This window comes from Octopus sinensis, linkage group LG4 (assembly GCF_006345805.1).
Source record: "Octopus sinensis linkage group LG4, ASM634580v1, whole genome shotgun sequence".
NCBI lineage: Eukaryota > Metazoa > Mollusca > Cephalopoda > Octopoda > Octopodidae > Octopus > Octopus sinensis.
Genome location: NC_043000.1, coordinates 23,915,195 through 23,935,158, shown reverse-complemented (window position 1 = coordinate 23,935,158; position 19,964 = coordinate 23,915,195). Strand labels below are relative to the sequence as shown.

General features: G+C 37.2%; 2 protein-coding genes across 3 annotated transcripts in view; one reads left to right on the top strand and one right to left on the bottom strand.

Moving 5' to 3' along the window:
- The window catches only part of LOC115210655 (arginine and glutamate-rich protein 1), a 30,501-nt gene extending 28,612 nt beyond the window's left edge, over positions 1-1,889 (top strand). The window contains exon 5 of the mRNA XM_029779309.2: positions 1,302-1,889. Coding sequence (XP_029635169.1) covers positions 1,302-1,460 — 159 coding nt within the window. The 3' untranslated portion in view covers positions 1,461-1,889. The remainder of the gene's footprint in view (positions 1-1,301) is intronic.
- Positions 1,890-3,302: 1,413 nt separating this feature from the next.
- The window catches only part of LOC115210654 (histone deacetylase 11), a 41,362-nt gene continuing 24,700 nt past the window's right edge, over positions 3,303-19,964 (bottom strand). For both annotated transcript variants that reach the window (XM_029779307.2, XM_029779308.2), the window contains 7 exons: positions 17,061-17,177; positions 14,625-14,804; positions 14,381-14,483; positions 13,361-13,430; positions 10,354-10,462; positions 8,085-8,265; positions 3,303-6,277 (listed from right to left, as the gene is read on the bottom strand). In XM_029779307.2, the coding sequence (XP_029635167.1) occupies positions 6,147-6,277; positions 8,085-8,265; positions 10,354-10,462; positions 13,361-13,430; positions 14,381-14,483; positions 14,625-14,804; positions 17,061-17,177 (891 nt within the window). In that variant the 3' untranslated portion in view covers positions 3,303-6,146. The remainder of the gene's footprint in view (positions 6,278-8,084; positions 8,266-10,353; positions 10,463-13,360; positions 13,431-14,380; positions 14,484-14,624; positions 14,805-17,060; positions 17,178-19,964) is intronic.

Below are 19,964 nucleotides of genomic sequence, written 5' to 3'. Positions count from 1 at the left end.
TCGGGGCCAGAACATATGTTCACTTCCGAGTCTACAAAACACAAGTGAAGGCTGACATCGAAGTATTTCTCCCACAGTTGGAGGTGTGGTGTTGTTGTTGTTTGCACACACACTTTTAAAATCCATATCTACACATTTTGTCAAGGAGTCAACTTAATAATTACTTTTTAAACTAGAGCAAACCATAGGATAATTAACCCTTTCGTTACTATATTTCTGACCAAAATACACCCCTCATGAGTTTCAATTAAATTCTAAAATAATCATGAATTTAGGCTTGTTTCATTAAATAACTGTAACTTTTTTACTTATCAACATTTTAATGTGATATTTGGAACATAATTAAAGGAAGGGTTCTTAATCAATTCTATTGCATAACTTTTGTCTCAAAGTGACTTTAATTACAGGTAAATCCAGGTAAATTGAGCAAACAGTAAAAATATTAAAATTTTAAATTGAGCAAAAGGTAAAAATATAAAAATTTTGTTTAAACATCACTATAGAAAATGAATCATCAGCTAATATTCAAATGGGTATGCAACAAAATTTTGATAAAGAAGAATTGTGCACATCACTAGATCATCAGTTGAATTTAATGCACAACAGGTGTACCATAAAGGTGGAATAAACTGAAATATTGGAATCCACCGTAAGTTTGACCGAACTAAAGAAATCGGTCAAAAAATAATATACGGAATCAATGCTTGATAACATGAAACTCCTATCCATTTTCAAAGTTGAAGAAAAATCGATGCCGAAAAACATGTGGAAAAAAATCTCCCAAAATTCACTGAGTTGAGATATCACTTCAAGCAATGTCGGATACTATAACTTAACTATTTACAATGTGAAATCACATGCTTTAACGAATGTACCAACGAGATTTGGGTTCAAATTTACATTTAAATAACAATGGGTTCTAACGGCCGGGTTGGTACTTTGAACCAAAAAATTTTTCGGCCGGGTTAGTAACGAAAGGGTTAATGATAATGTAAGAGTATTGCTAAACCCTTTCGTTACCAACCTGGCTGAAACTGCCTCCGGCTCTGTAGTATAACTGTCTTGTTTTCATAAGTTTTGAATTAAAGTCTTCCTCCAAACCTTAGTCACAATTTATGTTCCTAACACTAGCTGAATGATAACTAAGTTATTTTGCTGAATTCTTTGTTATATTTAAAGTAATTGAAAGAAACACAGAGCATCTCAAAATAAATACAGTAATGAAAGGGTTAAGGATATTTCTCATTGAAATATGCATTGTTCTTTTTATTTTATTTCGTTTCTTTTTCTTCTTCATTCAGGCTGAAGAGCAGTTGAAGCTGGTTGAAGAACAGCGAAAAATTTTGGAAGAGAAACAGAGAATGGAAGAGGAGGAAAGGAAACGGGTGAAACAAGAACAAGACAGAATTTTAAATAAGAAAAATGCTCGACCAAAATTATCGTTCAGTTTGGGAAAATGAAAGACTAAAAGACTGGTGTAATGTAAGAAAATCTAAAATTAGAAAGTTATTTTGTGTAGGCAATGTTGACAATAAGATACAAATTAAGGATTTGGTTATCTTTATGGAGAGCTGCTAAAGTAAAAGATTTAAAAGAGACCTGGAATAAAATTGCAGACTATACTGCAAGTTCTATTTACAGATGTCTTGGAAAAGGGAAGAAATTTTGATTGTGTTTACTGCATTGCATTATTCATGAACTTTTTTTAAAGCGTAAGAACTTAATAAGGTTTTTAAAATCTGGTCTTCCTTAGAAAAAGATCCCCTTTTTCTCTTGATGATTATTTTTCAAGAGAAGGATTCATAATCTTATCAGGGATTAGTCGTCATGGATTAAATAAAAGAAACATTTTTTTTTATCCCTAACACCAGTTGAAAAAAAAAAAAAAAGCCACAATTAGTTTAGGTTACTGGTCTGTTTTCTTTGTTGAAAGATTAAAGAACATGCATACATTTGCGTCCGTATTATGTGAAATATCAATTTCTCTTGGTCGTTGAATGTTTCACGAATTAGGAATGTTAATCAAATAATGTTTTTCTGACTAATTTAAATGCCTTGTCAGAAAATACGTTATGTAGTGAATTTGATGAGTATGTCATTGTTGACGGTTGGTTGTTACTTTGAACAGAGGTGATTGCATTTTAATGTATTTTATTTCACTGTTGCAAATCTACTGTCTAGTTGGCACTGTAACTCCACTTGCTTTGTGGCTTTCTTAACAACAATATATTCTCTTGTTACAAGGAATATAGTTGTTTACAACATGTTTGGCTAAAAAATACTTGGCTGAACTCTGTGAACAATATCACACCAATAAGATAGGTGATGTCGCTAAATCATCTAATGTTGAATGATGCATTGTTATAGAATAAACATCACAGCAAAATGCTGTTTTGTTTGATCAGAGTTAAAGATGCAGGGTTGGCTGGACTTTTTATTGTTAAATGGTATCGCTTGACTTGTTGCTGCTTTATATCTGCAGCCATTTCTCTCACTCCTCCATTATAATTACTGCTCCAATTGAACAAAATGTAAAATTTCAAAATCTCTAGAAAACGGCCATTTCCTATATTCTTTTGAATATAGATTATTGATACCTTCTTGATTGTAAAAATTGTTTCTGTACATTAGTTAAATGGTACAGAACTTTTTTTTTTTAATGTACATTTATTGTACTTCTGGATCTCATCACCATCTTTCCTTCCCCTACCCCCCCAACATTTTGTACAGTTTTTACATCTGTAGCAAAACTTGTTTCATTCATACATTTTGCAACTTCTCTCTCTCTCTCTTTCCCATCATCCCCTACTCTCTTTCAAAAGCCCAGATGTTGTACCTTGCAGTGTTCAAATGTTGGCTTATTAAATCAGTTGAATGCTACCCAAGCTTGATCTACATTTGTACATTTTGATACTTTCATAAATGATCTCCTTTTCATAGGAAATGCTTATCGATTATAAGCATTTGAAAGATCTTCATTTTAATGGATATCTGATGGAAATAGATGCTGGTTCTCAAAAAAAAAAAAAAAAAAAAAAAAATCTCTTCTATTCCTGTGCAATGAGCCATTTAATGAACAACTGGCATTGACTACTATCTGTTAGTATATACTGAACATAACGTTCTCAGGTCTACTGCTGGACCCAGCTGTGTATAATTTCTATGCCGAGCCAAACCAAGACTTACAACATTCTGCCTACTTCAACTTTAGTGCACTTATTTCTGAAGGTTTGGCAGTAGCTTTGAAAATTGCCTGTTTGACTACTATGTAGTCCAACTTCCCTTTGTCTTTTGTATGTACATTTTTTTTTTTAAAACTTGGTCATTTCTCCTTTCATTCCATATCCCAAGTTCATGCTTAACATTATACATATAGTTAGCTTCTTTTGATACTGTCCGTTTCAGTACATTTTGATATTTAAGGACATCTGAAATGTATCTAATTTATAACATTTTTACATTTAATTTTTCAAGAAAACAATTATAAAATAGTGATGCTTAACAAAAAGAGTGAAGTCTTGAGTCTTGGTTGTAAAATTTTCGAGCAGGTTTTTTTTTTTTTTTTTTCATCATACCATCTTCTGTAAATACACATGAAATCATTAAAGCATTTAAATGAATGTAGCTTTGTTTTTTCATTTCTTTTAAACTTATTTAATTTGATCTTGTTAGAAAACAAAAATCAAAACATTTAATTTGTGAAACTAATAAAATGGACAATCTTAACAGTTTCTGGTGATTGACTTTCAAGCTGAGGATTTTGTATATTTCTGCTATAATTTCTTAATGTGATAGCACATAGCCTGTAGGTTAGGACATTGCCCTCATGATTGTGAGGTTGTGGTTTCAATTTCTGGATCAGATGTGGTGTTGATCAACACTTGTCTTACTATCATTAATAATTCCACAAGACACTAATTAGAACTGTTGGCTACTGGTCTTTTTATAATGGCTGGTAGGAACCACTTTTTACTGGGAGGGGTATTGTTTCACTATGCAACACAGACAATGAAAGATTTTTAGCTTAGAAGTCATTTCTACATAGATTGTTATTGAGAACAAAGATAGTGTAGCCTAGACAATGGAGAAGAGGTGAAGACAGTAGTCGTTTCTCATTGAAGAATAAGATATGACTTTGTAACTTTGAATCTACTGCATGGCACTTTGGGCTAGTCTTCTACTGGAGCCCAGAGTTAAAAGCTTTGTGAGTGAAATTTGGTAGATGGAAACAATATGAAAACCCACTGAGGGATGAGCTCCTGTTCTTTGGTAGAAGACTTAATCCATGGACTTTGCAACATAAAAGGGAGAACTGTACAGCAGATTGAACATGATCCTTTAACCTTCTAGACTATAAGCAGTCTAGGTAAAAGTCGAGGGCCTTTGACTGAGCATTTTAGAATTTAATAACTGGTGAGAAAAGATAGGACATTATGAATCAGCTGATGGGCAGCCTCCCTTTGTGTTAGCCGCAGGGGTGTCTGAGAAAACAAAGAAGCACAAAGCAGAGAAGATGCTAGATAAAGGCATGCACTGGTCAAAACGATTGCAACAGTATGGACTGGGCACCAGAGTGTATGGGGGGGTGAAAAATAAAAACTAGTTGTCATCCACTCCAAGCCAATGATTGCACTTCTCCACATTTGTTCAGTGAGCTAGAAATAGAAGCCAAATTCCCCTCAAAGCACACTTTATCAAATGTGTTTTAACTTTTTGTAAAATAATGTTGATAATGAATAGAGTACTATATAATGGACCGTTGTGGATAACCAGCATCTAAACCAATTTGAGAGATAATACAGTATCTGCCAGGAAAACTTATCTTTTTGTAAAATAGTAATGTAGCCACAAATACACTGTATGAAGTTAAGACAGGATGTTTACAGCTGGAATGACTTTTGTCATTGGTCTCCTCAATGGAAATTGACCTAGGGTTAAACAAGTGTATATACAGTGTAATAAACAATATTTTATATATTGGGCAATGTTTCTTATGTTCAGTAACTTTCTTTTAATCTTATTCAGTGTTTCATAATCAACTTCTTAATTATTTCACAAGTTCTCATCTCTATGCATCAACAACTGCTGTAGGTTTTATGATCATTTCTAAGCAGCAACCAGTTTCTAATTTATCACAAAAAAAAAAAAAAAAAAAAAAAAAATCAATGAAGTTGGTAATAAAAGCACCGTGATAAATGGAAGCAAAACTGGTATAACTGGTGGATTGAATCTTAATAACTTTTTTTTAATTATATTTTGTTCCTTTTGAAAGGAGCATGGAAGAAAATTTAATGTTATAATGAAGATGCAACAGATCAAAAGATCTTTCTTCGATCAGCTATTTTTAAATTGGACACAAAGAGAATATAAAATTTAATTTACAAGCGATATTTTGTTTGTCCTGTTGTTTTCAATGTAATTGTAATTCAGTGAAATATCAGAAGTTTGTAATCATGCAATCCTTCCTTTTGTAGCTGACAGTTTTAATACCATGACATAGCATGTTTGAAATGATTCAATAAGAGCTGTTTTGCCAACATTATTTATAATATGCAGCTTGGATTTTTGTCCCTTAGTCAAATTCCTTAAAATTTTTAACTAAGAAAAAAAAGGGGAAAAGACAAGCCAAAATATACCAGCCATGTTAGTCCATTTGAGAAGTATTTGCTTATGTTATAAATCCTAAAATTTGAAAAGCATACTTCTGTTGATTATCATGATGAGTGTAAAGTGATAGTGGGAGATAAAATGAGATTCCTGTTAGTTTAAAATCCTTTGCAATTTGTTATGCTTTTAAGTCTTTGAACAGTTCACATCAGTAGTCATGTTTGGGTTTTTCTTTTTTTTCTGCGCCTTTAAGATAATGTTAGAAGTTATAGGTTTGAAATTTTTATTTTATAAATATCACAGTTTTATGCTTTAGGATAAACAACAAATATATTATGTAGCAATGTTCGATACCAAATCATTTTCAGTATATTGGTATTTAAGAGTGTTGATGATGGTGCTTCAGCAGCGCTATAGCCAAGAAGTTGAAATCTGTACAAGAATTGTTCAGAAATATGAACCCCAAGGATTTGGGGTTCTCAGAGATGTGAATAATTTAATATATATTTAAAGGGTTTAGCTGATTGAAGTCTTTTGTGTTAGGATTTTGATTGGTCTATGTGAGATTCCATAGAAGGACTTTTTTTGGGCTCTGTACAAAAAAATCTGGAAATGAAACTTTCACTGCGACTTCGTGGAACTTGATCAGGCGGAGGCATAGAGGGAGTTTCTGGAAAAGAGAGGAGTAATGAGATAAATTATAGGGATTGACTTTTGGGATTTGTAAATTAATAGTTGATTAGCAAATACTGTTACATGTTTTATTGTTACTTCCAGAAAATTTAGCATTAACAAGTGAATCCATAGGATGAGTGTTTGCACCAAACTTCAAGATATTGAAAAAGCATCTGAAATTTCATAATGAAAATTAATCAGTTTTTAATTAGAGAGTTTGTTTTTTCATGTATTTAATAAGTGATAGCTCTGTAAAATCCTCTTCTATAAAAACAGTATTGCACTTTACATCTTCCAGCACCACACCATGTATGGCTGCTAGATACATTCGTTTGTAAAGTGAGTGGCATTAGGAAGGGGATCCAACTGTAGAAACTATGTCAAAATAGATAATGGAGCTTGGTTGTGTGTTTTGACTTGGCTTCTATGGTTGGATGCTCTGCCTAATGTCAACCACTTTACAGTATGTACTGGGTGCTTTTTACATGGCACCAGCACCAACAAGGTCATAGAGTAACTTGCAAGATAAAAAAAAAAATTAACTAGCAAGGGAGTTATATAGTTATGGAAGAGGAAGACCTGGGATGAGGTGATGAAGCACAACCTTCAAACATTGGACATCACAGAGGCAATGATAAGTGACAGACCTTTGGAGATATGCTGTGCTTGTGAAGACCCGGCAAGCCAAGTGAGATCGTAGCCATGGCCGATGCCAGTGTCACATAACCAGCCCATTTAAAAGTACCCTTCAATCGTTGGAATATGCTGTGCTTGAGAAGACTTGGCAAGCCAAGTGAGATCGTTGCCAGTGTCGCATAATCAGCCCATTTAAAAGTACCCTTCAATTGTTGGAATATGCTGTGCTCGAGAAGACCTGTTGAGTCAAGTGAAATTATGGCCGAAGCCAGTAGCACATAAAAAGCATCCACTACATTCTTGGAGTGGTTGGCGTTAGGAAGGGCATCCAGCTGTAGAAACCTCACCAGATCAGATTGGAACCTGGCTTGCCAGACCTCAGTCAAACCGTCAACCCATGCCAGCATGGAAAGCAGATGTTAAACGATGGAGATGATGATATAGCTGAAATTTATAGTAAGACAAAGACAGGTGTATGAACAACAAGCAAGTGTATTAGTTTGACGCTCAGGAAATATATATATACACATACATACACACACATGTACAGGTGTGGCAGTATGATAAGACGTTTGCTTCCCAACTGCATATATATGGCAGGTTTCTTTGTTTTTGTTTACCAAATCTACTCACAAGCCTTTGGCTAGCCTAGGGTAGAAGACACTTGCTGAAGGTGCTTGTTTGTTTGTTGAGCGAAGCGGTCTTTGTCCCAGAGTGTAGTGGGAGAAGTCCGAAACATGGTCCCTTGCTATTCGTAAGACCCACAGAAGAGAAAGCAGGTCAACCCCTGACACCGAGAGCATCGACGGATGGATGAGTGCGCATCCAGGCTCAGCGGTTGCGTAGGAAGTCGGGGACAAGAAACAGGAAGAAAGTTGAAGTGAAAGAGTACTACAGGGGTCGCCACCACCCCCTGCCAGAGCCTCGTGGAGCTTTAGGTGTTTTTGCTCAATAAACACACACAATGCCCGGTCTGGGGATCGAAACCGCGATCCTCCGACTGCGAGTCCGCTGCTCTAACCACTGGGCCATTGCGCCTCCACTTGCTGAAGGTGCTGTGTAGTAGGACTGAACCCAAGATCAGATAGTTAAACTTGCTTAAACTAATAAAATATCAGAATGGTATGTTTTACCATTGTTTCAATGCAAAACAAAATAGTTCTTACCAAGTGCTTGGTGATGCCTTGCTTCCTTACAGTCAATGAGTTGGTTTTGATGTAGATTCAGAATAGAATTAGCAATTATACGTGCATTGTTTCTCATGTAGCCACCACTTGTTAACATAATTATAGGAATGTTACGTGATCTCACAGCTTCAAATACAATGTAATCTCGTTTAATTACTCCCTGAATAAATAGACCAAGGGAAAATCTCAAAACTAACACAAATTTGGTTAACATTCAATTTAACATAATAATTTAATTATAACAGATAATGGACAATTATTAAGGTCAAGTTATTATTTTATTATAATTAAGAGAAAGTTCATAAGGTTAATGGTTTTATCTTTTACTTGTTTCTGTTATCAGGCTGTGGCCATGCTGGGGCACCACCTTGAAGAATTTTTAGTCGAATGGATCAGCACAAGTACTTTTTTTTTAAAGCTTGGTACTTATTCCATCACTCTCTATTGCTGAACTGCTAAGTTACAGGGATGTAAATATATTAACACTGGTTGTCAAGCAGTGGTGGAAGACAAACACATATATACATACATACATACATATATATATCTACCCTCTTTGTAATGTTGGCAAATGAAATAAGTATAAGAATGTCCGTTTAATTGAACAATTCTATATGTGGCTGAAGATTGCTCTACATTTTAAAACTGATGTAATACTTACAGTGTTTAATAAAATGAAGAAGCATGAAACATTTGTACTACACTACCTTGGAAATCCTTGTTGCTTATTTTGATTACATACATATATATATATATGTATATATATATGCAACAGGCTTCATTCAGTTTCTGTCTACCGAATCACCTTACAAAGTTTAGATTGGCCCGAGGCTATAGTAGAATACACTTGCCCATGGTGCCACACAGTGGGACTGAACCCAGAACCATGTGGTAGGAAAATAATCTTTTTATCACACTATAACAAATTACTGAAAAATTTTAAAGTAATAGCAAAAAACTCAGTGAAATTTGAGTTTGAAAATATGATGTATATCATGAAAACGTGACATATCATCATCATCATCATCATCATCATTTAGCGTCCGTTTTCCATGCTAGCATGGGTTGGACGGTTCTACTGGGGTCTGTGAAGCCAGAAGGCTTCATCAGGCCCAGTCAAATCTGGCAGTGTTTCTACGGCTGGATGCCCTTCCTAACGCCAACCACTCCGTGAGTGTAGTGGGTGCTTTTTACGTGCCACCCGCACTGGTGCCAGACAGAGCTGGCAAACGGCCACGAACGGATGGTGCTTTTTATGTGCCACCGGCACGAGGGCCAGGCGAGGCTGGCAACGGACACAAAACGGGGCGGTGCTGGCAACGGTCGCGAAACGGAAAGTTCTCTTACATGCCACCGGCACTGGTAACACATCTGCAATTTCCATTGATCGATTTCGATTCTGATCCTCACTTGCCTCAATGGGTCTTCACAAGCAGAGTTTCGACATGCCACCGGCACTGGTAGCACATCCGCAATTTCCATTGATCGATTTCGATTAATAATAATATTTATTTACAGACAAAATTTTTGAAGGTCAGTGTCAGCAGTTGTAGTAGTGGTCGTTTAAGCAGCTGAATAATTTCATTTTGGTAACAGAATTTAGGAAACTTGGGACACTTCAACATCAAGAATGTTAAAACTGCTCACAGGAGTGGCTGTGTGGTAAGAAGCTTGTTTCCCAACCACATGGTTCTGGGTTCAATTCCACTGCATGGCACCTCGGGCTAGTGTCTTCTACTATAGCCTTGTGAGTGGATTTGGTAGATGGAAACTAAAAGAAGCCTGTCGTATATGTGTGTGTGTGTGTCTGTGTTTGTCCCCTAACCATCGCTTGACAACTGATGTGTTTACGTCCCCGTAACTTAGTAGTTTGGTAAAAAAGACTGACAGAATAAGTATACTAGGCTTACAAAGAATAAGTCCTGGGGATGATTTGTCTGACTAAAGGTCCGCAGTCAAATGACTGAAACAAGTAAAAGAGTAAAAGAATACTCAGCAAAAATGAACAGAGTGTTTCTGTGATAGAAAACCAGTGACAATTTAACACTAAGCAAACAAAATACTGGTTTCAAATTTTGGCACAAGGCCAGCAATTTCAAGGAGGGGGGGAGTACATCAATTACATCAACCTCAGTCCTCAGCTGATACTATTTTATTAACCCCAAAAGGATGGAATGTTGCTAAGCAATTTTCCTAGTGTGCCCGAACAAAGCGAAAAGTAGATAAGTTATAATATTGTCTTACATACCGCTGGAGAGATGGCAAGATTTCCGAGAGGATCTCCATCTAAAATGTCAGTCCCCGCATTATAAATAACAACATCTGCAGCAAACTCATTTAAGGCTCCATGGACATTTCTAAATCAACAACAGATAAAACAAAGATTGATATTAAGCTGTTTGAAAATTAACATATTTATTTAATAATAATAATAATGAAATTATTGTATAGTGCTCAGGTGCACCACAACTTGTCAAAAAGTGCGTATAAAGTATATGCAGTAATGTACAAATGTCTGGAAAGTGAACAGTGTATGAGTCAGATACATGCTTGTGTGTGTATGGAGGGGAGAAAATTAGGTGTAGTGTTGGCGAATCTCAGGAAGCATGGAAGTTTTGAAGGATGCAGTGCTCCAACAACTAACAACTGATGCCGGCAGTTTGTTCCATGCTTCAGCAACTCTTAGCATGAAAAAATGTTTCCGAAAGTCTTGGGAGCTGTGCTGTTTTCTGACTTTGTAAACATGTCCACGGGTGTTAGACAGGTGGAGTTTGAAAAGGTGCTCAGAGTTATTGTTTGTAAGATGGTTAATAATTTTTTGGGTGTCTGCCAAGTCAGCTGCCAGACGGAGTGTCAATGTGTCCTTGCAGACGATTAATATCCTGGGCAAGATAGGGGTTCCAGACCGGTGATGCAAATTCCAGGTGAGGTCGTACCATAGCTATATAAAGCCTCAGATAGATAGCCGGAGTGCGGCTCACAAAGGACTTGGTGAGTGATGCTAAGACACCCTCAGCCCTCTTGGCAATTTTAGCGATGTGTTTTGTCACATACTGATGTAAAATCTATACCTCTATTTATGAGTAAATAAGTGTTTAATCAGATTTACTATAATTGCTATCTAAAATACAGTGAAAAAAAAATTAACATATCCTAAACAAAAAGCAAATATAACAGGGTCCAGAGCAGGCTGGCAAACAGCCACGATCGTTTGGTGCTTTTACGTGTCACCAACACGGTTGCCAGTCAGGCGGTGCTGGCATCTTCCACGTTCGGACGGTGCTTTTTATGTGGCACCCAGTGCTTTTATATAAAATACCAAAATACAGGAATACACACACACAATGGCTGATTTTCCTTGTCACACTTTAGACAAGAGCCTTATATGTGCACAATAAATGCACATACAAGATTTTTGGCAGGTAATGAGTAAAGGAACACTATAGAAAGAAGGGATCATAAAGAAGGAGAAAAAGTAAATGACACAGAAGTTATGGGAGGAGTTGAACACATGAGGAATTTGTTTCATTTAATTGCAAATTTAAGAGAACAAATATTTTTCTTCGGGAAATTAGTATTCATTTCTTCATTCTGTACAAACACCAAGAAGTTTGATAAAATTAATTACTGTCTGTATACTATATTTCCTGATATGACCGGGGGGGGGGAGTGTACTTCCAAAGTTACCCTTCATATGATGGGTAACACTAGTATATAGAGAGTTACCAACATAATACTGATTGCAAATTTTAGCACAAGGCCAGCAATTTCTGGGGAGGGGGTTAGTGGATTACACCCCACCCCCAGTGCTCAACTGGTACTTATTTTATTGAGTCTGAGAAGATGAAAGGCAAAGTTGACCTAAGTGGAATTTGAACTTAGAACATAAAGACAAAATGCTAAGCATTTCGTCTGATGTGATAACAATTCTGCCAGCTCACCGCCTTAAGTTACCAACATAATATTACTACTGGAAAAGTGCCCCTCTCTCTCTCTCTTGCATATATATATCACCATCATCACCATCATTGTTTAATGTCTGCCTTCCATGCTATCATGGGTGGAACAGTTTCACAAGAGCTGGCCAGGCCGAAGCCTGAACCAGACTTCTGTGACTGTTTCGGCAGGATTTTTACACCTGGATGCTCTTCCTAACACAAGCCACTCAGCAGAGTGGACTTAGTGCTTTTTTCGTGGCACAAGCACAGGTGAGGTGAGTAGTGCTTTTTATGTGGCACAAGCTATATATGTGTGTATAGAAGCTAAGTAGTAGTATGGTTGTCTTTGCATACAGGCATGTCCTCTACATCCCTCTCCAGCTGAGCGTTCATAATCTTGCAGGCTCATGGGAGCTGGCGCCACATAAAAAGCACCCATACTGATGCCACATAAATGTACCCATACCAGTGCTGCATAAAAGCACCCGGTACATTCTGTAAAGTGGTTGGCATTAGGAAGGGCATCCAGCTGTAGAAATCATGCCAAAATAATTCATGGAGCTTGGGCAAACCGTCCAACCCATGCCAGCATGGAAGACGGATGTTAAATGATGATGATTTCATATATTTCTACCAGCCCTTTTTCTCACTATCAAGAGCTTGTATGAAATTCTGCTCTTTCTCTTAGGATCTAAGACAACTCTCTCTCTCTCTGTTTCATCAGTATCATCATCATCCTTATTAAGGCAGGAGCTGGCAGAATTGTTAGCATATCAGACAAAATGCTTAGTAGCATTTCATCCATCTTTACATTAGGAGTTCAAATTCTGCCATGGTTGACTTTGCCTTTCATCCTTTTGGGGTTGATAAAATAAGTACCAGTTGAGGACTGGGGTTGATAAATTCAACTGGTCCCCTCTTCCATCTCCAAATTTCAGGCCTTGTGCCTATAGTAGAAAAGATCATCACTATTGCTATTATCATTCCCCTACTGCTCTATTCCTTGTTGTCATCTGTCTGCTGCTGCCATCAGATGAGATACATTGAGAGACAGATTTCTATGGGCAGACACTCTTCCTGATATCAACACCAACCCTCACCAGCTTCTGGACAAGGTAATAAATAATCTCCCTAGACCTTCAAATACAAACAGCACACAAGCCAGGCATGATTTCTGGGAAGACTGCAAAATAATAACACTGATGTTGTATGATGATGATATTTGTTTACAAGTGTGATGTCAAGATAAAGACACACACACACACACACACACACACAGATATTAACAGAGAAATAAAACTACAAAACTTTACTCACACTGAAACAGAATTAAGATATTCTTCATCGGCCGTGAAAGGTTCAAGTTCTACTTTTCTCTTGATGGCTTCTGGAAATATATAAATAAGGATAAGAAATTTAATCAGATACAAAAGCACTTCATCACTGAGCTAATTACACAGTCATATCTTTTCTTTTATCTTTCAATTGTTGCAGTCACTGGATAGCGGCCATGCTGGAGCATCGCCTTGAAGGGTTTAGCTGAACATATTGACTCCAGTACTTATTTTCTGAGTCTGATGCTTGTTTTATCGGTCCCTTATACTGAGTCACTAAGTCACAGGGACATAGTGAAACCAAACCCAGTTGTCAAGCAGTGGAGTGGGGACACAAAAGACACACACATACGATGGGCTTCCATACACACACAAATGCTGGTGGTACGTAAAAGCATCCATTACACTCTCGGAGTGGTTGACATTAGGAAGGGCATCCAGTCATAAAAACCATGCCAAAACAGGCTGGAGCCTAGTGCAGCTTTCCAGCTTGCCAATCCTGGTCAAATCGTTTGACCCATACCAGCATGGACAACGAATGTTAAATGACAATGATAATGATAAATCTACCAACAAAGCTTTTGTTGGCCTGAGACTATAATAATAATAATAATAATAATGATAATGAAATTATTGTGTATATTGCTCAGGTGCACTATAACTCATCAAAGGCGCATGTACAGTACATAGAATTGTATACAAATGTCAGGAAAGCGAACAGTGTATGAGTCAGGATATACATGTATGCATGCATATGGAGCAGGGGATATCAGGTGTAGCATTGGCGAATTTCAGGAAGCATGAAGGTGACATTTGCCCAGGTGTTGAACAGTGGGACTGAACCTGAAACTACATGGTTGAAAAGTGAGCTTCTTAACCATGCAGCTAGGCTTGCATCCTACTCAACTTTATCACATGAAATAGACTTTGTAAACGCCAAACATAATAAGGTTTAATAAAAGTAACTCAACATCGAATTATGGTTTTTGCAAAATGTGCTCACTTTTAGCATAGCCATCAAATGGATAGATCTTTCTGTTGTAAATATCCAAGATATAGACATCATTGTCATCAGCTTCAAGTACATCTCTCTGGTATCCATTGCCCTGGAAAATAGGAATAACATTTTAAGGAGAGGTTTTGATGGCAAGAAAATATATGTCTGTGTGCATGTGCATGTGTGAGAGAGAGAGAGAGAAATCCATTGAGAGTGGGGAAAAAGGGGAGAAAGAAGAAGTCATTTTTACCTGATGAGCATCAAGGTCTACAATTAATATTTTTCTAATCTTATGTCTGTCTCTCATGAATTTCATTGTAAGTGTAATATCAGCGTAAGCACAAAATCCACCCCCTTTCTTGGCTGAACAGTGATGGAATCCACCTCCGAGATTTATTGACCAGCCACGCTTAAGAGCAAGTTCACCAGCCTGCAACAAGAGAACAGATTCATTAGAAATTAAGACAATGATACATGTTAAAAGGAAAATGATAAAAAAAAATTTCTCACAGTGGTACAAGGCTAGACATTTGTAAGAGAGGGGAAGAGTCTATTAAATTGACGACATCACAAAATACAAAGTTTATTGATTGTCGAGAAATAGAAGACAACTTTGGTAGGATCTGAACTCAGAATGTGGAGCACAGAATTATTCTGCCACCCCATGTAGTGATATTAATTTCAGATTTTGGCACAAAGTCAGCAATTTGGGGGGGAGGGGTAAGTCGATTATATCAACCCCAGGGCTCAACTGGTGATTATTTTATCAACCTCAAATGGACGAAAGGCAAAATTGATCCCAGTGGTATTTGAACTCAGAACATGAAGTGAGAAGAAATGCCACTAAGCATTTTGTCCAGTATGTTAATGATCTGCCAACCCATTGCCTCAGGAATGATATTAATACATTAGTTATTAAAGTAATGGAAAACAGAAGGGTTTGTAATTGATACTCTTGCCAAGATCATATGCAAGAAATTATCAAAAAAACGTAATGACCCAAATGGGAAATCATATAAAGAGAATTAGACAACACTGTATTGGTTAGACTGAACAACTTGTCACAGTTAGAATATACATATATCTACAACCATGCAAATTATTTATATCTATTGGGATGTGTGTGTGTGTGTGTATGTGATTTATTTAGTGATCCAGTGGTTTGTTACTCTGGAGATTCCACAGCATGCCACCACTTCTTCAAGTCAAAGTGAGCCATGTGTGTGTGTGTGTGTACATAAACACTACTAAATCATCAAGAAACATCAAAAACAAACATTTCTTAAAATGCTGTCATTGAAAACAACCAATTTACGGTTTTCAATGAAGGAGACTCTACATGATCATTTGATCTGTTAGAAATAGCAGCCAAATCTCCCTCAAACTACATGTTAGCATCCTGTTAAGAGACGGACACATTAGATAATGTAGTCCTAGATACTCAATGCCTGAGAGAAATATGGGACTGTCATCAGTAGAATCATAGGTCTGCTTGATCACTACTGACCTGGTACTAAGAAACAGCTCAAATAAGTAAAATATAAGAAAACCACAAAAAAATTATTACAAAAGACTGAAAAGGTCTTTTCTGTAACCCTTTAGCATTTAAACTGATCATGTCTGACCTAAATATTCCACCTGTTTTATGTTCAGACCAGTCAGATCTAACCTCTCATACCATCATCTTCATTGTTCGACAGTGGTCGAGACAATGGAATTTACTATGTTACGCCAGACTTCACGGTCCATCATAGCATTACGGAGGTCCTGTTGCTAAAAATATACAATCAGATCATTGAAATCTCAAAGATGTGAGATATAGCATGATTATTTCAAACACAAAGTGAAAAAATAACCAGTACAAATTGATAGAATAACCTAAATGCTAAAGGGTTAACATATTGATCTCCTGTGGTTTTAACAATGTGTTTGTATGTGAAGACATTGGGAAAATGTGCAGAGGATGCAAGCAGAAACTATTATAAGTCGTGTTAGAATTTGAAATATTTTAGCATAATCATCACTCAGAATCTGCTTTCTATACTGGCATAGGTTGGACAGTTTGGCAGGATCTGGCAAGCCACAGGGCTGTGAAAAGCCCCAATGTCAACTTTGGCACAATTTCTATGGCTAGATGCCCTTTCTACTGCCAAACACTCCACAGCATGTACTAGGTGCTCCTTTTGTGCCATTGGCAGAAACGTTAGCACGCCGGGCGAAATGCTTAGCGGCATTTCGTCTGCTGCTACATTCTGAGTTCAAATTCCGCCGAGGTCGACTTTGCCCTTCATCCTTTCGGGGTCGATTAAATAAGTACCAGTTATGCAGATATAATCAACTTAATCCATTTGTCTGTCCTCTCTGTGTTTAGCCCCTTGTGGGTAGTAAAGAAATAGGTCACCAGGTAACTTACAAAGATAAAAAAAAGAACAGGAAGAAAGCTCCCTTGGTTACATGAGGAAGGTGACTTTATGCCAGGTAACATTACAACCAAAATTTTAATAACATTAACATTTTACTACACATACACTAACATTGTTTGTGACAGATTGAACCAAGAAATGAAACAAGCCTTTTTCAGAAAGTGCAGTATTGTTTGAGAGACTAGTTTAATTTAATTAAAAAATTACTTTCAGACCAGCTGATTTCAACATGGAAAGACCACAAAACAAGATTAACAGCTTACCAGAATAGTGCCACCTGTCTGATACCTGAATGGCTGAAGAACATAGCGCTGTACTAAGAAGTTTGGCATAATGGCCACAGGTGGAATTTCAACAATTCTTGCAACATTTAATCCAGTCTGAAATAAATGAAAAGACATTATTAAATTTTGTTAAAATGTAAGTTCATGAATACAATGATTGGAGAAGTTTGTCCTGATATTTACAAAAGCTTACAAAACACAATGGCTGGAAGAAATTTCAAGTAGCCGTGAAAACCCCCAACAACAAATCTGTCCCTACTCCTCCCATCAAACAATAACTTCTCAACATCTCCCCAAAAGCAACCACTTTATCTTCCATTCGCCCTCTGAGGTGAAGGAAATCTTTAGTCTTGTGCGTTACAAAGAAACCTCACTAGTGATGGTACATCATCATCATTTAAAATCTGTTTTCCATGCTGGCATGAGTTTCACAGTTTGACAGGAGATGACAAGGCCAGGAGCCATACCAGGTTCCATTGTATGTTTTGGTTTGGTTTCTACAGTTGGATGCCCTTCCTAATGTCAACCACTTTACAGAGTGTACTAAGTGATTTTTACATGGCATTAGCACCAGTGCTTTTTGCATGTACCATCACCAGTGCCTTTTCTGTGACACCATCTTCGGTGCTCACAAAACAAATTTTTTTTTTAATGACTTAGTACACTGTAAAGTGACTAGCATTAGGACTGGTATCTAACCAGAGAAACTATAGCAAAATTGAAACACTGGAGCAAACATAGTTCTCCAACTTATTGGATTGTATCTAACTGTCCAACCCATGCCACCATCAAAAGTGGACATAAAAATAACGATGACAGTAACAATAATGATGATTGACAATATAGATTTTTTTTTTTTTTTTTAATCTTAACACAGCAGCTGAAAATATTTGTCCACTACAAGACAATTTACTGCATTAACAATGTGTGCTTGCAGAAAAAAGACCCCAAAAAACATTTTAATATTTTGTGAATAAAGTGAGGCAGTGAGCTGGCAGAATCATTACCATGCCATGCAAAATGTTCAGTGGTATTTCATCCGTCTATATTCTGAGTTCAAACTCTGTTGAGGTTGCCTTTCATCCTTTCAGGGTTGTCCAAAGACAAGTACTGGTTGTGCACTGGGGTCAATGTAATCGACTTGCCCCTCCCTTGAAATTGCTGGCCTTGTGATCAAAGTTTGAAACTAATATTTTATGATTAAAGTTTTTGCTTTTGAAATCCTTTTTATTTTACTAATTCTAGAAGACTCTTTAAAAGTCTTCCCGATTTTTGTTCTCACCCTGGTCAGATGGTCATCTAAACCCACTTTTCACATCCATCTCTCTCCCTCTCATTATCTTTACTGTGTCTCTCAAATGAGATTCTGCAGCAAATACTTCTAATAACTCTTCACCATTAGTGCAGGTATGGCTGTGTGGCTAGAAAGATCACTTTGCAACCATATGACTTTTTGGGTTCAGCCCCACTCTGTACCATCTTGGACAAGAACCTTCTACTATAACTGACTCTAGGCCAACCAATGCCTTGTGAGTGAATTTGGTAGACAGAAATTGTGTGTGTGTTAAGGCAGCGAGCTGGCAGAAATGTTAGCACACTGGGCAAAATGCATAGCAGCATTTCGTCTGCCATTACGTTCTGAGTTCAAATTCCTGAGGTCGACTTTGCCTTTCATCCTTTCGGGGTTGATAAATCAAATACCAGTTACACACTGGGGTCGATGTAATCGACTTAATCTCTTTGTCTGTCCTTGTTTAGCCCCTTGTGAGCAGTAAAGAAATAAGAAAGTGTGTGTGTGTGTGTGTGTTTGTTTTGACAACCAATGTTGATTTATGTCCCAGTAACTTAGCAGTTCAATAAAAGAGATTGGTAGAATAAGTACTGGACTTTAAAAATAAATTTTGGGAGGTCAGAATTTGACTAAACCCTTCAAAGTAGTGTCATAGCTTGACCACAGTCCACTGATTGAACCAAATGAAAGATATAGCTGCTGACCACTGGAATTTCTCTCTTGCTCAGGTTTCGCCCACACAAATTCAAACTGAACATCAACTGCACCAACCTCATCCATCTGGGAGTGGAAGGGGACACAGGGTTAGCTACACACGGATCTGTTAATTAAAGACTGTAAGAAACCAAAACCTGCTTTAGGTGCAAGCATAGCCTTGAGCTTAAGAAGTTCACTTCACCATCATGACATGCTAGATTTGATCTCACTGCATGGCATCTTAGCTACTGTCTTTTCTTGGAAGCTACAGGTTATCCAATGCTTTGCAAAAGCAGAAACTGAGCAGAAACCAATCATATATATGAATACAAGCAGCCAAAATAGAGCTCCTTTGAAAGATGTGTGGAGTAATATTATTTAACAAAGTGCATAGATGGAAGAGCAAGGAGTCTCTCCAGGTCAAACCACAACTTCTCTGCATTGAGAGATCACAGCTCTGTTATATAGGAATGAATCAGAAGATGGATTCTTCAACTTGAGCCAATTGGGAGGGGACCTAGGGGTACATCAAGAACAAGATGATTTGGAATCCATCTGGAAAGTGTAATGACAGAGTCCACAGGCAAGGGTTCTACCGAAAGTAACTACATCTACAACCTTTCCAGGAATAGTGGGTGGAGAAATGGATCCAGAAAGTAAAGTGAGATCACAGCCATAGCTTATACTAATGTCGCATAACCAATCCATTTAAAAAGTGCCTTTGAATCGTCGGGCAACATGCCATGCTTCAGGAGACCTATTGAGTCAAGCAAAATCAAAAGTCAAATCACAATCAAATGAAAATTGTAGTCATGGCTGATGCCAGTGCTACCTGACTGGCTCTCGTACTGGTCGCATGCAATAAACACCATCCATGTGTGGGTTGTTGCCAGTGC